This window comes from Hyla sarda, chromosome 2, assembly GCF_029499605.1.
Source record: "Hyla sarda isolate aHylSar1 chromosome 2, aHylSar1.hap1, whole genome shotgun sequence".
Lineage (NCBI taxonomy): Eukaryota > Metazoa > Chordata > Amphibia > Anura > Hylidae > Hyla > Hyla sarda.
In genome coordinates this window covers 85,957,803-85,978,427 of record NC_079190.1, presented here as the reverse complement: position 1 = coordinate 85,978,427, position 20,625 = coordinate 85,957,803, and the positions used below count along the sequence as shown (strand labels likewise).

The following is a 20,625-nucleotide window of genomic DNA, read 5'->3' as shown; positions in this document are numbered from 1 at the left end:
TAAAGCCCCATCTTTGTAGCAGATCTGTATAAGAAAAAAAATTCTGAGTACTATAAAGATATTTTAAGGAATAAACTGGCACATCATTTTTAACCTATTTAGATAAGGAATCTGATAATAGCGATCTCCATCCAGTGTAAGAAGGTCAGTTCATGTATTTCATGAAAACTCAAGGCAATATAGCTTTCTTTACCAATGCACAGTACAAGCAAGCATTCTCATCATGACAATTCCCATATTGTGAAAAAACATGCAGCCCTGTATTTTTGCTCTTTTTCTCCCACCAGACTTTTCATCACAGTTTGAGAACAAGTGTATTAAGCTTCTTTCACACTACCATCATGTTCCTGCATTTTAACAGCCGTTTTTCTGCTGAAAGAGGTCATGGAAAAAATAGACAAAATAACTGAACATAACGGATGCTAATGGATGACCAATGTTTTTATTTTAACGGGCATTCTGTAAAAATAACGGACATGTTCCATCCGTTATTTCATCCGTCACGCACTGTTTTAGTCCGTTATTTTATGTCCGTTTTAACCCGTTCTGGTTGTGATGTTATACTGAGCATGCTCAGTAGCAATAATGGATCATACCGGAAGGTGAAAAAAACGGCGCTAACGGATGTTCTTTGTAAACATCCGTCAGCCATAGACTTCAATGTTAAAATTTTAACGTCCATTATTCCACCGTTATTTTTGACGGAACAAAAATTTGTGCATGCATCGTTATTTTTAAAAAATAACAGACGTTAGTCATAACGGGATATAACTGATGCAAAAGGATGGTCAAAAAATCCCATTGACATGAATGGGATTTTTTGACGACCGTTTTATGGACTTTCTGATGGGAGTTTTTCCAGGAACATAATGGTATCGTGAAAGGGGCCTTACTTTTAGCATAATTTAGACTATTTGAATTTCAGTGGGCTTTCTATAAACCTCATACCAGGGATACCACATGTACTGTAAATACATACACTATTGGCTATTAGACTACATGACCAACTATTAGAAAACACAATTATAGCTAGCCACAATTCCTTGTAAATCATAAATACACATGGCACAGGATTTTCTTTCCTTAGGTGCAAACAAAATGATATAGCAGTAGCAGTTTCTGTTATATTGGTGCCTATACCAATGCAGCCCAGATCTAATAGAATACAACACATTTGTCTTGTCCACAGTCATGAACTGCTTTCTATGTTACAAACTTAATTTTAATCTGCCAGTCAGCAGCTACTTGTGTTTTGCTATCTCTCCCTACAGTATGCCAATGTACAGTCAGAAATCAGTACTGAGAAGGAACAATGTATAATTGATTTATTCATAGATTCCTCGTAAATCAGGACTCTCTCTTAATCCTGGGCAATACATATACACTATATGTACTGTGAAACCTCTCAAAAATACCACCTATTTGAGAAGAATGACCTAGACCAGAGGATTATCTCTACATTTTTCAGAATTTCTTTTAGAATGCTGTCTTAAAGAATGTTTACTGTTTGCATATTACCTGCCGCTCACAAGCTTAAACGTTTCACTGTATTGTGTGTAAAGGGTAAAAAGGCTTTCAAACGTTTTAAAGGGTTTGTCCTGCCCCAGAATTTTTTTTTTTTCGGTTGACTGAGGGTACATAAAAATGAAAAAGAAGTCATACTCACCTGTCTTGATCCTTGATGCCGCCGCTCACTGCTGCTTCCTGATCCCTGTGACTCATTGACTCTGCAGGCAGTGCCCGCTTAGCCAATCACTGGCTGCACTGGTTTTCTGCCGTAGTTATGGTTGACCAGGCAGTTTCTTAGGGGTTGACACATCTCAGGAAAACAGGAGTGGAAGCTGTGGGGGATTAGAGCAGGTGAGTATGACTTCTTTTCTATGTTACCTTAGTCCGTTTTAAAAACATTTTTTATGGGGCTGAACAACCACTTGTTAACATTACATGTGTTCTATCATCTGCAGCTTTCAATCAGAAAAGGAGACTGGGGATCGAAACTTTGCTATTGGATATTACCTGAAAGAGAAAAAGGTAAAAATTTCTCATTCAAGCCTTGGTTCACTTTTTAAACTTGTACTAACCAACCGATTTTGGGCATTAAAAACCAAGCAATTTCTACGAGGCATGCTTTTAGGCCCTTAATCTGCCAGGGCTTAAAAGACTCGGGTCCATGACAGATCTAGTAGCCTTTTTGGCTTCTAGCTGCTACAGTATCCGATGAATAGGTTAAAGGGAAAGTCACTTCCCTTTGTAAAAAAAAAAAAAATTGGTTGCCATGGTCACTACTGAGCACCAATTAAATCCTATTCCTATGTAAACTGATGAAATGCCTGGTACACAAGATGAGCCACCGTTTCAGCAAATACACCTTTTTTATTGTAAGGAAAGCATGTAATTTTTTTAATATTGATGTTTAATTGGGAAAACGTATTTACTGCAAAGTGCTTACAATCTGAGTTCACTTCTTTAAACATCAGCATTTCATTGACATCCTTGTACTTCCACATAATTTTTGACATTATTGTGCATTTATTTCTGTGCTTCTAGTGTTTCCCAGAAGGAGCTGACATGGCATCTGCTCTGGATCTTTACTTCCAGGTAAGAAGCAGTCCTCTTCATTAATATTCCAGGTTTTGGCAAAGTTTACAAGTGGGCCATGGTTCAGATTAATGCTAATATTTGTTCATGCCTATATATATGATCTTATTAGAATTTCAAGAATTCTATAATATTTTATTACCTTGTACAATGGGGCAAAAAAGTATTTAGTCAGCCACCAATTGTGCACGTTCTCCCACTTAAAAAGATGAGAGAGGCCTGTAATTTTCATCATAGGTATACCTCAACTATTAGAGACAGAATGATAAAATCACATTTCTGATTTTTAAAGAATTTATTAGCAAATTATGATGGAAAATAAGTATTTGGTCAATTAGAAAAGTTAATCTCAATACTTTTTTATATACCCTTTGTTGGCAATGACAGAGGTCAAACGTTCACAAGGTTTTCACACACTGTTGCTGGTATTTTGGCCCATTCCTCCATGCAGATCTCCTATAGAGCAGTGATGTTTTGGGGCTGTCGCTGGGCAACATGGACTTTCAACTCCCTCCAAAGGTTTTCTATGGGGTTGAGATCTGGAGACTGGCTTAGACACTCCAGGACCTTGAAATGCTTCTTACGAGGCCACTCCTTCGTTGCCCTAGCGGTGTGTTTGGTATCCTTGTCATGCTGAAAGATCTAGCTACGTTTCATCTTCAATTCCCTTGCTGATGGAAAGAGGTTTTCACTCAAAATCTCACGTTACATGGCCCCTTTCATTCTTTCCTTTACACGTATCAGTCATCCTGGTCCCTTTGCTGAAAAACGGCCCCAAAGCATGAGGTTTTCACTTGCATACTTCACAGTAGGTATGTTGTTCTTTGGGTGCAACTCAGTATTCTTTTCCTCCAAGTTGAGTTTTTAACAAAAAGTTCTACTTTGGTTTCATCTGACCAAATGACATTCTCCCACTCCTCTTCTGGATCATCCAAATGCTCTCTAGCAAACTTCAGATGTACCCGGACATGTACTGGCTTAAAGGGGTACTCCACTGGAAAATGTTTTAAATCAACTCGTGCCAGAAAGTTAAACAGATTTGTAAATTACCACAAAAAATTGCTTGTATAGTTCAAAAAAGCAAACCATAGGTTTCCCCACCTTAATAAAAAAAACAATTACTCAGAAACTGGGGTAAAGATTATCAAAAATACTAATAAAACCTAACTTTTAATAGATATAGTATTAAAAATTACCCAAAAAGATTAAGACCAAAATATCACTGACACAGAAAAGATAGTCAAATTTTCTGGAATTAATAGCGCATATAATTTTAATACACTTTGCACAAAATATTCCTAATGTCAGTGCCCAATAAATAGATGCAGCATGCATAGGGAACCTTACAAGATAAACTTAGAAAGCAGCATTGTATTTACATATATACTTGTAGGTACATTGCACACACACATGTCATAAAAGAGTAGTGTCTCTAAGGGGTATTAAATCCAGGGAAGCCATACTACACAGTAGCTCTCCCTATACTCCCTAATGATCCCTATAGTGTAGTGCAGTTACCCCTGCAATAAACTCCCCCTAGCTGTTTGGCACGTAGCTAGGGCACTCGCCCTAATAAGGGCGACCCACGTGCCTCCGGAACCTGAATGCTAACCTGCGTTGTCCCTATAGATAAGCAGTAGGCTCTTAGCGGTAAACAAAATGCAAGATTAAAAGCAAAGTGCAATGTGCTGTGCAATAGATATCAAGGAAAAACCTGTCTCCAACGCGGCGTTTTGCCCTGAGGCTCGTCAGGGATACCCTCTAGATCCTTTATAGAAGTGGCAGTGGCAACTTACCGTACGATCTGGCCATCTTTTATATCGTCAGATCCCCTCTGCATCCATTCACTTCCGCGACACTCGCCTCTCCAAAATGGAGCCAGCGCATGTCCAGAGTAGGAGCAAATCTCCATAGAAAATCTTATTCTGGACAGTTCCTAAAATGGATAAAGGTGTCAGAAGAGAGCACTGTGGTCAGACAGAAAGGAAATTCAAAAAGAAAAGAACTTCCTGTGGATCATACAGCAGCTCATAAGTACTGGAAGGATTAAGATTTTTTAATAGAAGTAATTTACAAATCTGTTTTAACTTTCTGGCACCAGTTGATAAAAAAAAAAAAATTCTATTGGAGTACCCCTTTAACCGGTGGGACACGTTTGGCACTCGATGATTTGAGTCCCTGGCGGTGTAGTGTGTTACTGATGGTAGCCTTTGTTACTTTGGCCCCATCTCTCTACAGGTCCTTCACTATGTCCCCCCGTATGGTTCTGGGATTTTTGCCCACCATTCTTGTGATCATTTTGACACCACGGGGTGAGATCTTGCGTAGAGCCCCAGATCGAGGGAGATTATCAGTGGTCTTGTAGGCCTTCCATTTTCTAATAATTGTTCCCACAGTTGATTTCTTCATACCAAGCTGCTTGCCTGTTGCAGATTCAGTCTTCCCAGCCTGATGCAGGTTTACAAGTTTGTTTCTGGTGTCCTTCGACAGCTCTTTGGTCTTGGCCATAGTTGAGTTTGGAGTGTGACTGTTTGAGGTTGTGGACAGGTGTCTTTTATACTGATATCAAGTTCAAATAGGTGCCATTAATACAGGTAACGAGTGAAGGACAGAGGAGACTCTTAAAGAAGAAGTTACAGGTCTGTGAGAGCAAGAAATCTTGCTTGTTTGTAGATGACCAAATACTTATTTTCCACCACATGTGATTTTATGGATTTTTTTTTTCTCATTATGTCTCTCATAGTTGAGGTATACCTATGATGAAATTTACAGGCCTCTCTCACCTTTTTTAAGTGGGAGAGCTTGCACAATTGGTGGCTGACTAAATAAATACTTTTGTCCCACTGTATATATTCCCTGACCTTTACAGTATATTCCCTGAATATATATTTCTTTTCTAGTTGTGCTCCATTGAGGTGAACTGTCAGTCGGGGAGTGTGATAGCTGCCACTCTGGCTAATGGTGGCATCTGCCCCATCACAGGAGAGCGGGTCCTGAGTCCAGAGGCCGTAAGAAATACTCTGAGTCTAATGCATTCTTGTGGAATGTATGACTTCTCCGGACAATTTGCCTTTCATGTAAGTCCTTTGCTATACAACTTTACAAAAATTTTAGGTGGACCTCAATTTTTTTTAAATATATTTTTACAAAAACTTTCCATTAGCAACATATGATAAAATATGAAAACTTTAGTCTCGGAGAGATTAGTTTTTTCAACAGAAGGGTTTTCTGTATAAAAAAAAACGTTATTAATAATATTATTATTATAATAAAATGAGTAGTTGGGCAACTGTATATTGTGCAAGATATTAGCTTTCCCTCAGAGTGGTACTGACTGAGGCAGGTTCACAGGGCAGAATTTACTGCTCATTACTTTCAATGGGAATCCACTATCCCATTCTGATAGCGATATTTCCGTGGCAGGAATTTCACCATGAAAATTCCACTTTCTGCAGAAATATACGATCAGTCTTACATTTTTTTGGAACTCCGCAGCAAATCCCATCGAAGTCAGGGGGGCTTGAATTTTTGCAGAATTCAGTGTTCTGAGAACAAATAAATTCCGGCAGAATACTGGCACAATTTAGTTCAGAAATTTCACCATGGATGCATATGCTAAAGAAGAAACTGTACAACCGCTCTCCAGGTTACTGCAGTGTGTATCTTTTACACCAACCACCATTGTGATCAGCATGGCGGCACTGAGAGCCTGCATCCTTCCATCTCCATGCCCACCACCAGGGGTCAAGTCCTGGGGGAAAAAGTGTCAGAACTTTCCAAGATTTCCACTCCTAATGGGAATGCGTCCCTGCTGTGGAAAAAGTGTAGAAACTCTGTTCCCATGCTTTCCCGCAGGACTTGAGCCCTGCCAACCACCCTCACTACTAGAAAAGCCGGTTGGCTAATCAGTGCTGCTGGACACTAAGCTATTCAGGGCTCCGTCTTGGAATCCAATACTGGTAGAAGGTGGGCTATTTGAAAAAGGCTTCAGTCTTTTGCAGGTGCCTGTGGTTTTTATATATTCTGGCTGTGTACTCTGCATTACTCACTTATTATCTTCTGACTTATTTGGCCTGGTAGCCCCTTGTCTGCTAATTCGGCATATACTGTATGTGACTTCCTGGCTTTAAGTAACATAGTTCATAAGGTTGAAAAAAGATCAGAGTCCATCAAGTTCAACATATAACCCTAATGAGTCCCTACTGAGTTGAGCCAGAAAAAGGCCAAAAAAAAAAACCCTCATACTAGAGGTAAAAATTCCTTCCTGACTCCAAATATGGCATTCTGAATAAATCCCTGGATCAACGTTCTGTCCCTAAAAATCTAGTATACATAACCAGCAATGTTCTTACTCTCCAAAAAATGCATCCAGACCCCTTTTAAATTATTTTACAGAGTTCACCATGACCACCTCCTCTAGCAGAGTATTCCACAGTCTCACTGCTCTTACAGTAAAGAACCCCTATCTGTGCTGGTGTAGAAACCTTTTTTCCTCTAAACGTAGAGGATGACCCCTTGTTATAGATACAGTCCTGGGTATGAATCTCTGTTGAATCCCTATTGGGGTTCCTGTGATGGTTTACGGCTCGCTGCCCAGAATCATTGCTCCATCTCAGCAGATGCAACCTGGGTCGCAGCCACGTCCATCTGACCCTGAAGAAGGTTAAGGTGAAGTCACAGGGTTAAAGGGCCGGGCCTTGGCTCACTGACCCCATAGCAGCCATGTGGCTGGACTGGAAGTATGCTACTGTAATAAATAATACACTTTATGTATTAAAGTGGTTTCTGCGGCTCCCTTCTTACTGGGATTTAATTCCATAATTTGTCATGTGACATTTCTTGATGTTGCTTCTAGTTTATGGCAGCACATAGAATTATTAGAACTCTATGTGCATCTGTACAGACTCCATATGCAAAGCTTTGCCTTGTGCATGAGGCCTAAAGCATGGGAAGGCCTAAGCAGCAGCCTGAGCCTCTGAATAAAAGGGATGTAGATTATAGACAGTGACGCTTATGTCTCTGATCACGACTGTTGAGACCCAATTAGCTCCTAGCAGGCTATAACTACCCCTCCCCCTTATTACAATAATTAATTAAATAATAACTGACACAACAACAATTTAACTTTTCCGTGGGTGGGAATCGGCCACAGCTTTATTTATAAAATTACTTATATAAATAACAATTTAACTGTAACAAAGACACCGATTGGCTTCTTACCAACCCGAGAGGTGCTGCCACACTGTCCTGTGTGGAGGTCTACCCCGGGTTGACCCCGCTTTCACCGTCTTCTTACCGCCAAGCTGTGACTTACAATAAACAGAGATACAAAAAGGGGAGAGAGGGAGGGCAAAAACTCCAGGTCCTGGGCAGATTGAGGGGGGGAAGGGAGGCACCACAGCTATAAATACCCAGGGGAGGGCCCCTGAAAGCCCGGGAAACTATTAAACCCCTGATTGGTGCACTCCTTCCCCCCTACCCATGGGACATACCACTGTAGCCACTGACAAGTTTTACAGGCGGGGGAGGGGGCTAAAAAACCTTGCCTGTACATTTCTTAACCCCTTAACTGCTCACCAGTCAGGGGGCAAGCTAGTTATGCACAGCTTGCCCCTCCAGGCTCTTGGCTAAAGATAAAGGCAAGAGGACACATTGGATTGTTCTGCAAACATACAAAGGAAAGAATCTGTGTTGTTACTTTTCTATTCTTTATAGTACATTTTAGGAATGTTATTAAATCAATCTTAAAGTATGAGTCTAAAATAGATGTAAAGTAGACCTCCCACTTTTTCACCAGATTTTAAGTTTTACTTTAATTAAGCATTTAATTTTGGGTGGCAATCACAGAGGATTCATTGTGTATGTACTACTAGTTCCATCTAGTGGAGAGATAATGTAATTACAAAAAAACATAGTTCAGTATTATACAAGATAAACTTTTTTTTTTACATATTATATTAGGAATGTCTAAAGAATTGTTAAGAATAGAATATTAGGTTCTCTTACATTTAGTGACTGTAGTTGTGTCTTCATAGGTTGGACTTCCAGCTAAGTCCGGTGTGTCTGGAGCTATACTACTGGTTGTTCCGAACATTATGGGAGTTTTCTGTTGGTCCCCTCCTCTGGACAGAATCGGTAACAGTGTACGAGGGATTCATTTTTGCCACGTAAGAAAGACTTATTTTATTGGTGCATATAATAACTATAAAAAAATAAAGTTAAAGGGGTATTCCAGGCCAAAACTTTTTTTTATATATCAACTGGCTCCGGAAAGTAAAACAGATTTGTAAATTACTTCTATTAAAAAAATCTTATTCCTTCCAATAGTTATTAGCTTCTGAAGTTGAGTTGTTGTTTTCTGTCTAACTGATGACTCACGTCCCGTCACAGCTCCATGACATCATCATTGAGCAGTTAGACAGAAAACTTCAGAAGCTAATAACTATTGGAAGGATTAAGATTTTTTAATAGAAGTAATTTACAAATCTGTTTAACTTTCCAGAGCCAGTTGATATATATAAAAAGAAAAAGGTTTTGCCTGGAATACCCCTTTAACATCAGAATTTATTGCACATAGGATTGTATTCTAACAGAGTAACATACTGGCCCCCATTTATTAATCTACCTGAAACCCAAACTCTCTGGGTTTCCCACATTAACTAATCACAGCTTAGCTTTCACTTTACCAGAGCATATTAATATATGAAACCTGAGCTGTGATTGGTCTCTGTGGGGAAAACCCAGGCAGTATGGGATTAAGGCTGATTGATTAATTTGGGCCACTGTATATGTATGTATGTGTATATATATATATATATATATATATATATATATATATATATATATATATAGAGCTTTGTCAAGCTACACCTGTCTTCCAAAAAAGATGTGAATACATATTAAACCCTGGTATGTATGATCTTCATGGAGCAAAAATGTATATATGAGAAATAATTCCCTTACGTGTAAGGCTGGGTTCATATCACGTTTTCTCCCATATAGGAGCGCATACGGCAGGGAGGAGCTGAAACCTCGCGCTCCCGTATGCCTTTCTATGCGCTCCCATATGTAATTAATTTCAATGAGCCGGCCGGAGTGAAGCGTTCATTTTTGCGCTGTATGCACTTTTTCCCTGGACCTAAAACACTGGTCAACCACGGTTTTAGGTCCGGTTGTAAAAGCGCATACGGCGCAAAAATGAGCCGACCGGACCGAACGTTTCACTCCGGTCGGCTCATTGAAGTGAATGGCATACGGGAGCGCATACGGTTACATACGGGAGCGCGAGGTTTTAGCTCCCTCCTGCCGTATGCGCTCCCGTATGGGACAAAACGTAGTGTGAACCCACCCTTAGGCTGGGTTGACATCACATTTTTGCCATACTGTTTTCAATCCGTTTTTCTAAAGAAAACCGTATGGCAAAAAAACGGATGGAACAGTATGGGAAAATGTAAACCGTATGCGTTTTTAAACCGTATACTGTTTTTAAAAGTGCATACAGTTACATCCGTTTTTTTTTTTTTTTTTTTTTTTTTTACCATACGTTTTTGAAAATGTTGTCCATTTTTAATGGGAGGGGTCTTGGGTGGGGACTTTAGGATGCAAATGCGCATGTGCAAAGTAAAAACCGTATCCAGTTTCCCGTATGGGACCGTGTACATGTGCGTTTCCCATTGACGTCCATGTTAAAAAAAAAAAGTATGCGGTTGCAGTGCGAGAGACAAAACCGTGGTCAACTACGGTTTTGAGTACGGGAGAAAACTGTATTGCAAGCAAACCGTACGCAACTGGATGCATCTGGGTGCATACGGTTTTCAATTATTTGTCTATGTATACGGTTTTCAATACGGTTCCATAAGTTTTCAATAATGAAAACGCATACGGGAAACGTACTTGAAAAATGTGGTGTGAACCCAGCCTTACAGTGAGGTAGCACTTACTCGGATCCACGGTCCGGTACCAAAGATACCCATTGTATTGTCCAGCATTGCTAATTTGGAAATGGACTGCTTTATACAATGTAGTTGTGACCCGGCACACTCTGCTTCCCTGCCTCCACCCCCTCTGCACAAATAGGCCCACCAACATGGGCGAGGGGGTTCCATGAATATTTACAAGGTGAGTGGACATACCAAAGCCGAGGGGATGGAGAAAGAGAAGCTCGGTATGCCGTGTCACACATCCATTGCAGAGTCGGCCATTTTCAGATTAGCACTGGAGAAACGGTCTGCAGATCTGAGTAGGTGATACCTCATTGTCATCTGGTTTACTTGCACTATAACCCCGTGTATTGGGTTTAGTATGGGTGCACAAGCTGTCAGTTTTCCTGTAAATCACCTAGAAGTACACAACTTGCACTAAGGCTCCTTTCACACTATGAATTTCTCAGTTTACAAACTTCCGTCACGTTCCGTCACTACAGCATGCAGTAATTTTTCCGCCACGTTGTCCCGTCACTGTATAACACCCGTAATGAATTACGGGCATATACGGGTGCAAACGGGCAGTTACAAAACCCCATAGGCTGCAATGCAATTTAGTCACGGCCGTCAGGGGTTTTGTAACCGCCGGGTTTTGCAGCTGCAGTGAGGGAACATGTGACGGAAGTTTGTAAACTGAGAAATTCATAGTGTGAAAGGAGCCTTAGATCCCTTTATCCATTGCAGCTATACTGAACTGTGTGGATATGGACATTCTGTTTATTAATCAGTAAAGTCGAAATATCTTTCTTTTTAGGAATTGGTCTCCCTCTTCAATTTCCATCATTTTGACAACTTGCGTCACTGTGCAAAGAAGGTGGATCCCCGCAAAGAGACAAGAGAATCACAGGTATTATTGTGTATTCTGCTAATATGATCAGGCATATACGGTAAAAGTATGGAACTGATAATGTTGAGCTGATGGGAGCAGAGGCTATAGAGGTATACATTTTCCTCTTACTTCACTCTACTTTTAAAATCTGAGGCTTTTTCGAAGTTAAATTATTATTACAATTATTATTTTTGTTTTTTATTATTTTTTATTTATTTATTTGACCTTATTTTACCTTAGCTTTACCTTGAGCTCTTAATCTCAGAGCAGGTTAAAAAATAAAATGTATAACAAAAAACAAGTACAATACACATGAGCTAAATAAGTTACAGGCTGTTACAGATGGAGAAGAGCTTTGCCTGTGATGGCTGAGAAAACCGAAGCGAAGAAGGAGCTGCTCATAGATGTACAGCGGTAGCAGGGTTACTGTAGGTTTTAGACTTTTCTGAAGAGATGGGTTTTCTCTTTTGAAGTTTCAAGGGTGGGTGAGATTCTGATATGTTGGGGTAATAAGTGCACAAGTAAGGGATATGAATTGGAGAAATCTTAGAGACAGTTGTGTGAACAGACAGAAGGAGATCTTATAAGAATGGTATAGAAGAAAAGGTAGAATACCGGGAGATCAGGCCAGAGGTGTGTAAAGGGGATAGGCCACTCTGTGGACTGTGGTATGAACCTTTTATGGTACCTTACATTATAATTGTATAAAATAGTGCTGCAAACACATTAGTTGTCTACCTGGTGCTCAGATTCTATTGTTGCTCTTCTCTCCTCTTAAGCACAAGTCTGTGGTGAACCTACTATTTGCAGCCTACAGTGGCGATGTCTCTGCTCTAAGAAGGTAAGGTGTTCTTGTTCTCATAAATTATTAAGTTATGCACTTAATAAAATAAATGACATCTAGCAGTGTTAAAATATATGTATTTCATCAATGTTATAAATTCAGATCAGAGATAGTAATGTTTAAAAGTGCCATACGGAAAACATTGCCACCAAGTAAAGTACAATCCACATTCTGTCTAGAAAGAAACCTACCTATATTTAATAGAAAAATTATACTTCTATTAAAAGGGTATTTCAGCAATTTAAAAAAATTATATACTTTGCCTTGGCCACATAAGAATAGAAAAAAAATATATACCTACATACCCAGGTCCTATGCAGCTTCATTCTGTCCCCCGATCCCCTATCTTCTTCCTGCTTCTGAGACAAGCGGTAGGTGCTCTACCTGCCCGCGGAGCCAATCAGTGGATGCAGCAGTGTCTTGTCTCAGTCAGTATTTGGTGGAGTAAGTAGGTCCTGTCCTACATTGAGTGCTCATCTCAGGAGTGTGAAGACAAGAGGTAGGTGGAAAGGAAGGAGTTAAACAGGAGCTGCGGGAGACCAGGGGTAGGTGAATATGTATTTATTTTTTCTATTTTTATGCAGGCCCAGTAGTATGCCATTTAAAAAAAATATTTTTGGGCATAAATCTTATCTTTTTAATGCTTTCATGTTTTAATCCATTTCCAAGGCCATTAGACCTATTTACAGTTTAGTTTTTGGTTTTTTTTGCATCACGTTTTGGAAACATGCACATTCCAAAAACACTCCAAACAACACACAGTTAGAGCACAGCCTTGACACATACATAGATGTTGTTCAGTGGCACACAGTGTAAAAACGTGGTTGGCCATGTCACTATCACTCAATATAGGCTATATTGGATGCTATCTACATAATATTTACAGTCAATAGATCTTATCAATCCCGGTTAAGTTTCCCTTATCTATTGTTCTAAGCTCCACACACGTTTGTGTTGTATTCATTAAAACTAGATTGTTCTGCATATACCAGGCAATAAGTGTTCACTGTATTCCAGATTTGCACTTTCCGCTATGGACATGGAGCAAAAAGATTATGACTCCAGGACCGCTCTACATGTTGCTGCGGCAGAAGGTTTGTATGACAATTTAAACCCAGATAAACCCCAAAAATGTATTTCTTCCATTTTTGATTCTTTACTTTCAACTCTGACAGGACATCTGGATGTGGTCAAGTTCCTGACGGAAGGTTGCAGAGTTAACCCATTTGTAGAAGACAGGTAAGACGTGTGTGTGGTATGAGCTCAGGAAATGTCACATACATAAAGTGGGGATCAGAAGTATTTGTGCTAGAAATATACAACACAAAAAAAGAGGTTCTAGCTTGGAGGTTTGAAATTGGCCACATGGGACCTGCAATAAAACCAAATTTGAACTGAGAAATGGAAATGAGGAGAAGATGTACAGCTGAAAAAGAGAAGAGCTGGTAGAGGAGGTGGAAGGGATAGGGAACTTTGGAAGCTTTCTATGGTTGGTCAACTTTATTTCTCTGCACAGGTTTTGATAAATCTCCCCAATTGTTCCCAGTGGGCTATGTCCTTTAGCCTGTGTCAGACTTGTTTTCCCAGTGAGTGATCCTACGATGGTCAATTAGTTTCCAGTAGGTAAAAATCAAACGCTTTGAGTCTCATAATGCAAGTGTGGTGTCCCAGCACCGTATTTCACACTGTGCCTTGGTGGAGGGGGGTCCCCAAAGTCAGAGTCCCTTGGACTGTGGGGGTCCTCTTCCCTATTTAGCCCCTAGTCACCCCTTAGTAAGTTGATATTTATCAAAATTATAATAGTAAATATGTATATTGTAATTGAAGAAAGTGCTGTCCAGCGCTTGATTCAGGGGATCGATATTTTAGTCGGATGCCATTGAGAACAAACAGATACGTAAAAAGTGACGCATTTTGGCTCAAGTCACTGAGCCTTAGTCATGACTAAGGCTCAGTGACTTGAGCCGAAACGCGTCACTTTTTACGTACCTGTTTGTTCTCCATGGCATCCGACTAAAATATTGATCCCCTGAGTCAAGCGCTGGACAGCACTTTCTTCAATTGCATATTTCCTGGGGTGGAGTCCACGCCTTGTCCGTGCGCAGGTTACGAGGGTGAGCTGCTGTGAACTTTGCTCGTAAATATGTATATTGTATTATTCACTTGTTTGGCGTCGCAGGACCTTAGGTCATGTGACCCGTTACTCAGAACTCTATGGTATGTTGAAGGACCTTAGGTGATTCTTGTGTCACGTATTCAGCCACAGTGCCGTGTAACAGTGAGTGACAGTTCTTATGGACCAATCCAAAATGGCCAGCCCCTGCCCATATAAGGGAGCTGCGGCCATTATTCTCTCTCTTGGGTTGCTGTCACTGAATGAGGTAGGCCCAAAGCTGTTATACTTCAACAATTCCCCGCTACTCTCCGCAAGATCACTGGACCTAAATGTACCCCTAAATCCAGCGGATCTATGCTACGTAATCTTCTAAAAGCTAAATTGAGCTTATCTGATCCCAACCAACTGTCAATCGCTGCTCACCTAGAAATAGACTCTGTTATCTGGACTGTTATTGATATTGCCTGCTTCAGAAAATCTTCAGTAAAAGTTCCTGCAAGTTTTCAGTTAAACAGTGGTTGTGGACAATTCATTTATTACGGACTCACCTATCGCTCTTGGGAAGGGTGGCGATAGGCCCAGCACCATTACAGTATTTAACCCTCACCCTGACGTCACGAGTGACAAGGGTTAACGGCGCCCTTTATTATTCAGAACAGCAACACCCCAACTACCCTATCACCCCCGAGGCGTACCACACAAGTCTATGGGACTGTTTCGCTCACAGAGAAGCACGGGTACATACTTCTCTCTCAGCTTGTTCTAGTGTTCCCTATGACATGTCAAAAGTTTTTTTTTGTTTGTTTTTTTGACAGGTTCACTTTAAGGAATGATGCATGCCCAGTTTATGGCTGCATAAATAAGCAGATTTGAAATAACACCATGTATGACCTGTGATACCATCCACGGTGGTTATCAACTATCTATTCCATAAAAGAACAAAGAGTGTTGTGCGTGTTCTGTATTTAATAGGTGGCACTAAACTATTCTCTGTTTTCCTTAGATGGGGAAGTATTCCTCTGCAAGATGCCATAAGGTTTGAGAGACATGATGTGGTGAAATTACTCACTGAATATCAAGAAACCTATGTGAAAAAACAGATGGGGGCAGAAGAACACATGTCTTTGGAGACTTTGGAGAGTATGGTGTAGCTGATCTCCGTTACCGGCCTTCATCACTGTACATGTGATTACACAACCCAGTTGAATCGGCTCTAACCTTTTACACATCGATCAGCAAAATGTCTTTGTGCAGTGGTAGAATTTTCTACAAAGTTAAGTCCGATAATATAATATTTTTTTTATATATCACAAACATATTCTGCTTAGCTTGTTATCACTTACATTAAAGGGGTACTCCGGTGAAAATCTTTTTTCTTTTAAATCAACTGGTGGCAGAAAGTTAAACATATTTGTAAATTACTTCTATTAAAAAATCTTAATCCTTCCAGTACTTATTAGCTGCTGAATGCTACAGAGGAAATTCCTTTCTTTTTGGAACACTGATGACATCACGAGCACAGTGCTCTCTGCTGACATCTCTGTCCATTTTAGCAACCATGCATAGCAGATGTATGCTCAGTGGCTCAGTGGTTAGCACTGCTGCCTTGCAGTGCTGGGGACTTGGGTTCAAATCCCACTAAGGACAACAATAAATAAAGCGTTATTATTATTATTATTATAACGTCAGCAGAGAGAACTGTGCTCGTGATGTCATCAGAGAGCATTCCAAAAAGAAAAGAATTTCCTCTGTAGTATTCAGCAGCTAATAAGTACAGGAAGGATTAAGATTTTTTAATGTAAGTAATTTACAAATATGTTTAACTTTCTGCCGCCAGTTGATTTAAAAGAAAAAAGGTTTTCACCGGAGTACCCCTTTAATCTCCATCCCCAATGGGGTTCACAATCCAAACTGTAGTTTCTGACATGAGAAGAAGATAAAATCTCACGCAGATGTTGCTCTCGGTCAGTCCTGAACCCACAGCGCTGCAAGAAAAGAGTGAGAATCTCTCAACAACCAATCTCTGCAGTCCATATGACAGCCCCCTAGGATAAGTTTTAAAAAAAGGGTTTTCTTAACAGGATATCCCTTGTCCACGTGCCTTTTTTGAGGACTTTGAGGTCACGCAGGGAGATACAACTGTCTAGGCCAGTGGTCTCCAACCTGCGGACCTCCAGATGTTGCAAAACTACAACTCCCAGCATGCCCGGACAGCCAACGGCTGTCCGGGCATGCTGGGAGTTGTAGTTTTGCAACATCTGGAGGTCCGCAGGTTGAAGACCACTGGTCTAAGTAATCTTTTGTGAGCTATGAATCCAATGTAAACACTGTTCTGCTATTTTTTTTTTACCTACAATGATACACTATAGTAAGCCCTTAGGACAGGAGAGTGATTTGTGTTGCTGACATGTTAAAGGGGTATTCCAGCCAAATACATTTTATCCCCTATCCAAAGGATAGGGGATAAGATGTCTGATCGCTGGGGGCCCGCCACTGGGACCCCCTGCGATCTCCATGCAGCACCTGTATTCTATGCGGGGTTGCGTCTCCAGTCCCGGAAACCTCTTTCGTCACACCACACCCCTTCCATTCATGTCTATGGGTGCATGCACTATTTCTCCCGTTCTTTCTTCCGTCAAAAAATAACGCCCTATGATGGGTTAAAACGGGTAATTTAAAAATCCCATAGACTATAACAGGATTTTGTAACGGCCGTTTTTAACGGTTTTGTTAACGGGTCATTATAACGGATCTTTAAAACGGAGGATTCTATAGTGTGAAGGCAGCCTAAGGCTAGGTTTCCACTTGGGTTTTTTTCTGGCAGTTTTTGGAAAACTGCCACTGCAGTTTTTGAGCCAAAGTCAGAAGTGGATCCATAAGGGAAGAGAAGTCTAAGTCCTTCCTTTATATGTCCTATTCCTTTTGAATACACTTCTGGCTTTGGCTCAAAAACTGCAGTGGCAGCTTTCCAAAAACTGCCAGAAAAAAAACCAAGTGGAAACCTAGTCTAAGCCTAACAGATGGGCAGCTGACGGCTATTGGGGCTGTACAGCTAGCTTAAAGGGGTACTCCCGTGGAAATTTTTTTTTTTTTTTTTTTTTTAAATCAACTGGTGCCAGAAAGTTAAACAGATTTGTAAATCACTTCTGTTAAAAAATCTTAATCCTTCCAGTACTTTTTAGGGGCTGTATATTAAAGAGAAATCCAAAAAAGAAATGCATTTCCTCTGATGTCATGACCACGGTGCTCTCTGCTGACCATTTTAGGAACTGTCCAGAGTAGGAGAAAATCCCCATAGCAAACATATGCTGCTCTGGACAGTTCCTAAAATGGACAGCAGAGGTCAGCAGAGAGCACTGGGGTCATGACATCAGAGGAAATGCATTTCTTTTTTGGATTTCTCTTTAATATACAGCCCCTAAAAAGTACTGGAAGGATTAAGATTTTTTTTTAATAGAAGTGATTTACAAATCTGTTTAACTTTCTGGCACCAGTTGATTTAAAAAAATAAAATAAAAGGTTTCCACTGGAGTACCCCTTTAAGGCTTGTGGAATTAGACCCCCTGGTTTCTTCTCAGCCAATCAAAAGAGAGAAACCTTTGCATATAGCTCTTTTGTGGCACTCCATGCAGTGGGTAGTTGAATTAATAATTGTTGAGGATTTTTGCCCCAGTTTTTACACAAATTATTAGTTATTGTAGGAGGATATCCAGCTTTGAGTTACTAGCCATACATTTTACTCTATGTGTAAACTTAGCCTTTAGGTTACCCAACTAAATAACGTTCAACAGTACAACAAGCAATGCTGACAGCAAATTGTGTTTTATTATGTTTATTTCATACTATTTGTAAATTAAAATAAAAAATGTATGTATTGCAAATAAATATATATTTAAGTAAGTGTGCATAATTATACATAAATATATTATCTACCAATGTCAAATGTTAGATATTATGCAACTCTTTTCAGGTTTGATCCAATCGCACTCATAACAACAATTCCATTATGCAAGAACAGTAGAAGAACACTTTGTAGTTACTGTACTTACTAAGACTCGAGTTCATAGGCTTTACTCAGTTAACTCTTTACTGTCCACCAGTTGTTCCTGTCTATCATTGCAGCATAAACCTTACCAGAGACTGGTGACATAACAGTTTGCTTTGAAATTTAAAGGGGCGCTCCTAATTAATAAAGGGATAGGATGGCATGGCATCATTTTATGATCAAAGCTTTAGGTCGCCAGATGTTGCCAAGAATAAAGGGGTCGCCCCTTCATTCTGAGCAAAGCTTGGCTGCGGATTGCCTGCTCGGCAGGTGACCGGGCACCATTGCGCAGGGGAAAACTGTGAAGGGGCCACAGTACTAAATCAGTGCTGAGGCCTCTTCATTCTCACAACCAGTGATGAAAAGGAAATCCAAAAGGACACTAGGAGGTTCCATATCAAGTAATTGTGCACTGACCTCTTTATTTCGTATGTTCACATTGCTGGTTAAATCAAATACAGTGCTCCCTCAAGTTACAATATTAATTGGTTCTGGGACGACCATTGTATGTTGAAACCATTGTATGTTGAGACCAGAACTCTATGGAAACTCGGTAATTGGTTCTAAAGGCACCAAAATGTCATCCAAAATAGGAAAAAGTGATGATTAAAGAAAAATAAGTAGATAACTAATATAGATAAAGCAAATCCTTACGTATAAAAGTAAGAAATCTGCTGGGAGCTGTAAATCACTGTCTATGTCAGTGTTTCCCAAGCAGGGAGCCTCCAGCTGTTGCAAAACTACAACTCCCAGCATGCCCGGACAGCCTTTGGCTGTCCGGGCATGCTGGGAGTTGTAGTGTTGCAACAGCTGGGGGCACCCTGCTTGGGAAACACTGGTCTATGTAGAGGACAGAAGCTTCTTCAGGGTCCTGTACAGTACACAGTGTCCTAAAAAAGTAACATGGAGTCGCCCTCACCTGGTGTCCAAAGGAGCAGGTAACCCTGGTACAGGTAAAGAGTACAGAACATGTAATACCTCCCTGTACTGTAGAGGGCGCTACCAGACATCAGTCAGTGCATACACTTCAGTAATACAGGTGTTTTACCAGTGAATGTCCATTCTGATTGGTCGGTTCTTCCGACCATTGACATGTTTCACAGATCTGGACTGTCCGTACATTGTATGTTGAGTCTGGTTTCAACTTATGATGGTCCAGATAAGACCATTGTATGTTGAAACTATTGTATGTTGAGGCCATTGTAAGTTGAGGGATCACTGTACATCATTTCAGAGGAATTTTCACATTTTAGTGTGAGAACTACAACTGCTGCATAGACCAGATTTTCTGTTCCACATTTATTATGTATTCTTTAAGGAGACCACTTTTTGTGCAATTATGGGTGGTTGTCTCAAAGAGATTTCACTGTATTCATTTTATAAACCCAAGGACCACTGTGACTGTATGGTTCACTCATTCCTCAGTATTTGGTCAGCATCTTTTGTAAGTCAAAATTGGGAGTGGTTTAAAAAAAATAGAAGTGTAAATCTCTCCATTACATATTTTCATGTTCCATTCCTGATTTTGGCTTAAAAAAAAAACACAATTGAAAAATTGTGATCCAATACTGAAGTGTGAATGAGGTCTTGTGGACATTGGGTCCAAAGTCATTTTTCTTTTTTTGAGTCCTCTACTAAGACAAATAGGTCATGTTCTCTTTTCATTATGGATCTATGTGATATAGTTTTGCTTTAATTCCAAAGCTTCACCAGCCAGGAGTCCATAGAAGACAGAATGAATGTACTTGATGACGGAGGTGTGCAGTTTATCTGCATTGCTGCTATGTAATGTAGGCCAATTTTCGAGAAACTTTGTGTTGTGTGGTTTTATACGTTGTATCAAATATGGCTGTGTTAATTTTGTATGCTTAATAAACTCTTTGTAACTGGTTATTTGTTCACCATGTACTCAATTATTCACATTTTCTAATAATAGATGTGTTAAGATATTCATCTCAGGTGTACTATAGGGCTATGTTCACATATATTTTTGCTTATATTTGTAGCTGTAAAAAATATGACTGTTGTTTCCTCCATTCTCTGCTGCTCAACTCTGTCAGGTCCGTGGACGAGCAGCAGGGAATAGACTGACACGTCCCCTCTGTGCGCTCTAATTGCGCTAGATGATGCAGAGATGTTGGGAGGAATAGATTGTGAATATCCACAGTACAAGTATAAAAACCCCGCCGGGAGCCCTGATTGGCCCCTCAG

At 40.1% G+C, this 20,625-nt stretch overlaps 1 protein-coding gene across 8 annotated transcripts in view; it reads left to right on the top strand.

The window, feature by feature from the left end:
- GLS2 (glutaminase 2) overlaps positions 1-15,759 on the top strand; it is a 91,415-nt gene extending 75,656 nt beyond the window's left edge. For all 8 annotated transcript variants that reach the window (XM_056562394.1, XM_056562393.1, XM_056562392.1 and 5 more), the window contains 9 exons: positions 1,965-2,031; positions 2,548-2,598; positions 5,499-5,675; positions 8,634-8,765; positions 11,335-11,427; positions 12,189-12,250; positions 13,271-13,347; positions 13,429-13,492; positions 15,373-15,759. In XM_056562394.1, the coding sequence (XP_056418369.1) occupies positions 1,965-2,031; positions 2,548-2,598; positions 5,499-5,675; positions 8,634-8,765; positions 11,335-11,427; positions 12,189-12,250; positions 13,271-13,347; positions 13,429-13,492; positions 15,373-15,520 (871 nt within the window). In that variant the 3' untranslated portion in view covers positions 15,521-15,759. The remainder of the gene's footprint in view (positions 1-1,964; positions 2,032-2,547; positions 2,599-5,498; positions 5,676-8,633; positions 8,766-11,334; positions 11,428-12,188; positions 12,251-13,270; positions 13,348-13,428; positions 13,493-15,372) is intronic.
- The last annotated feature ends 4,866 nt before the right edge of the window (positions 15,760-20,625 follow it).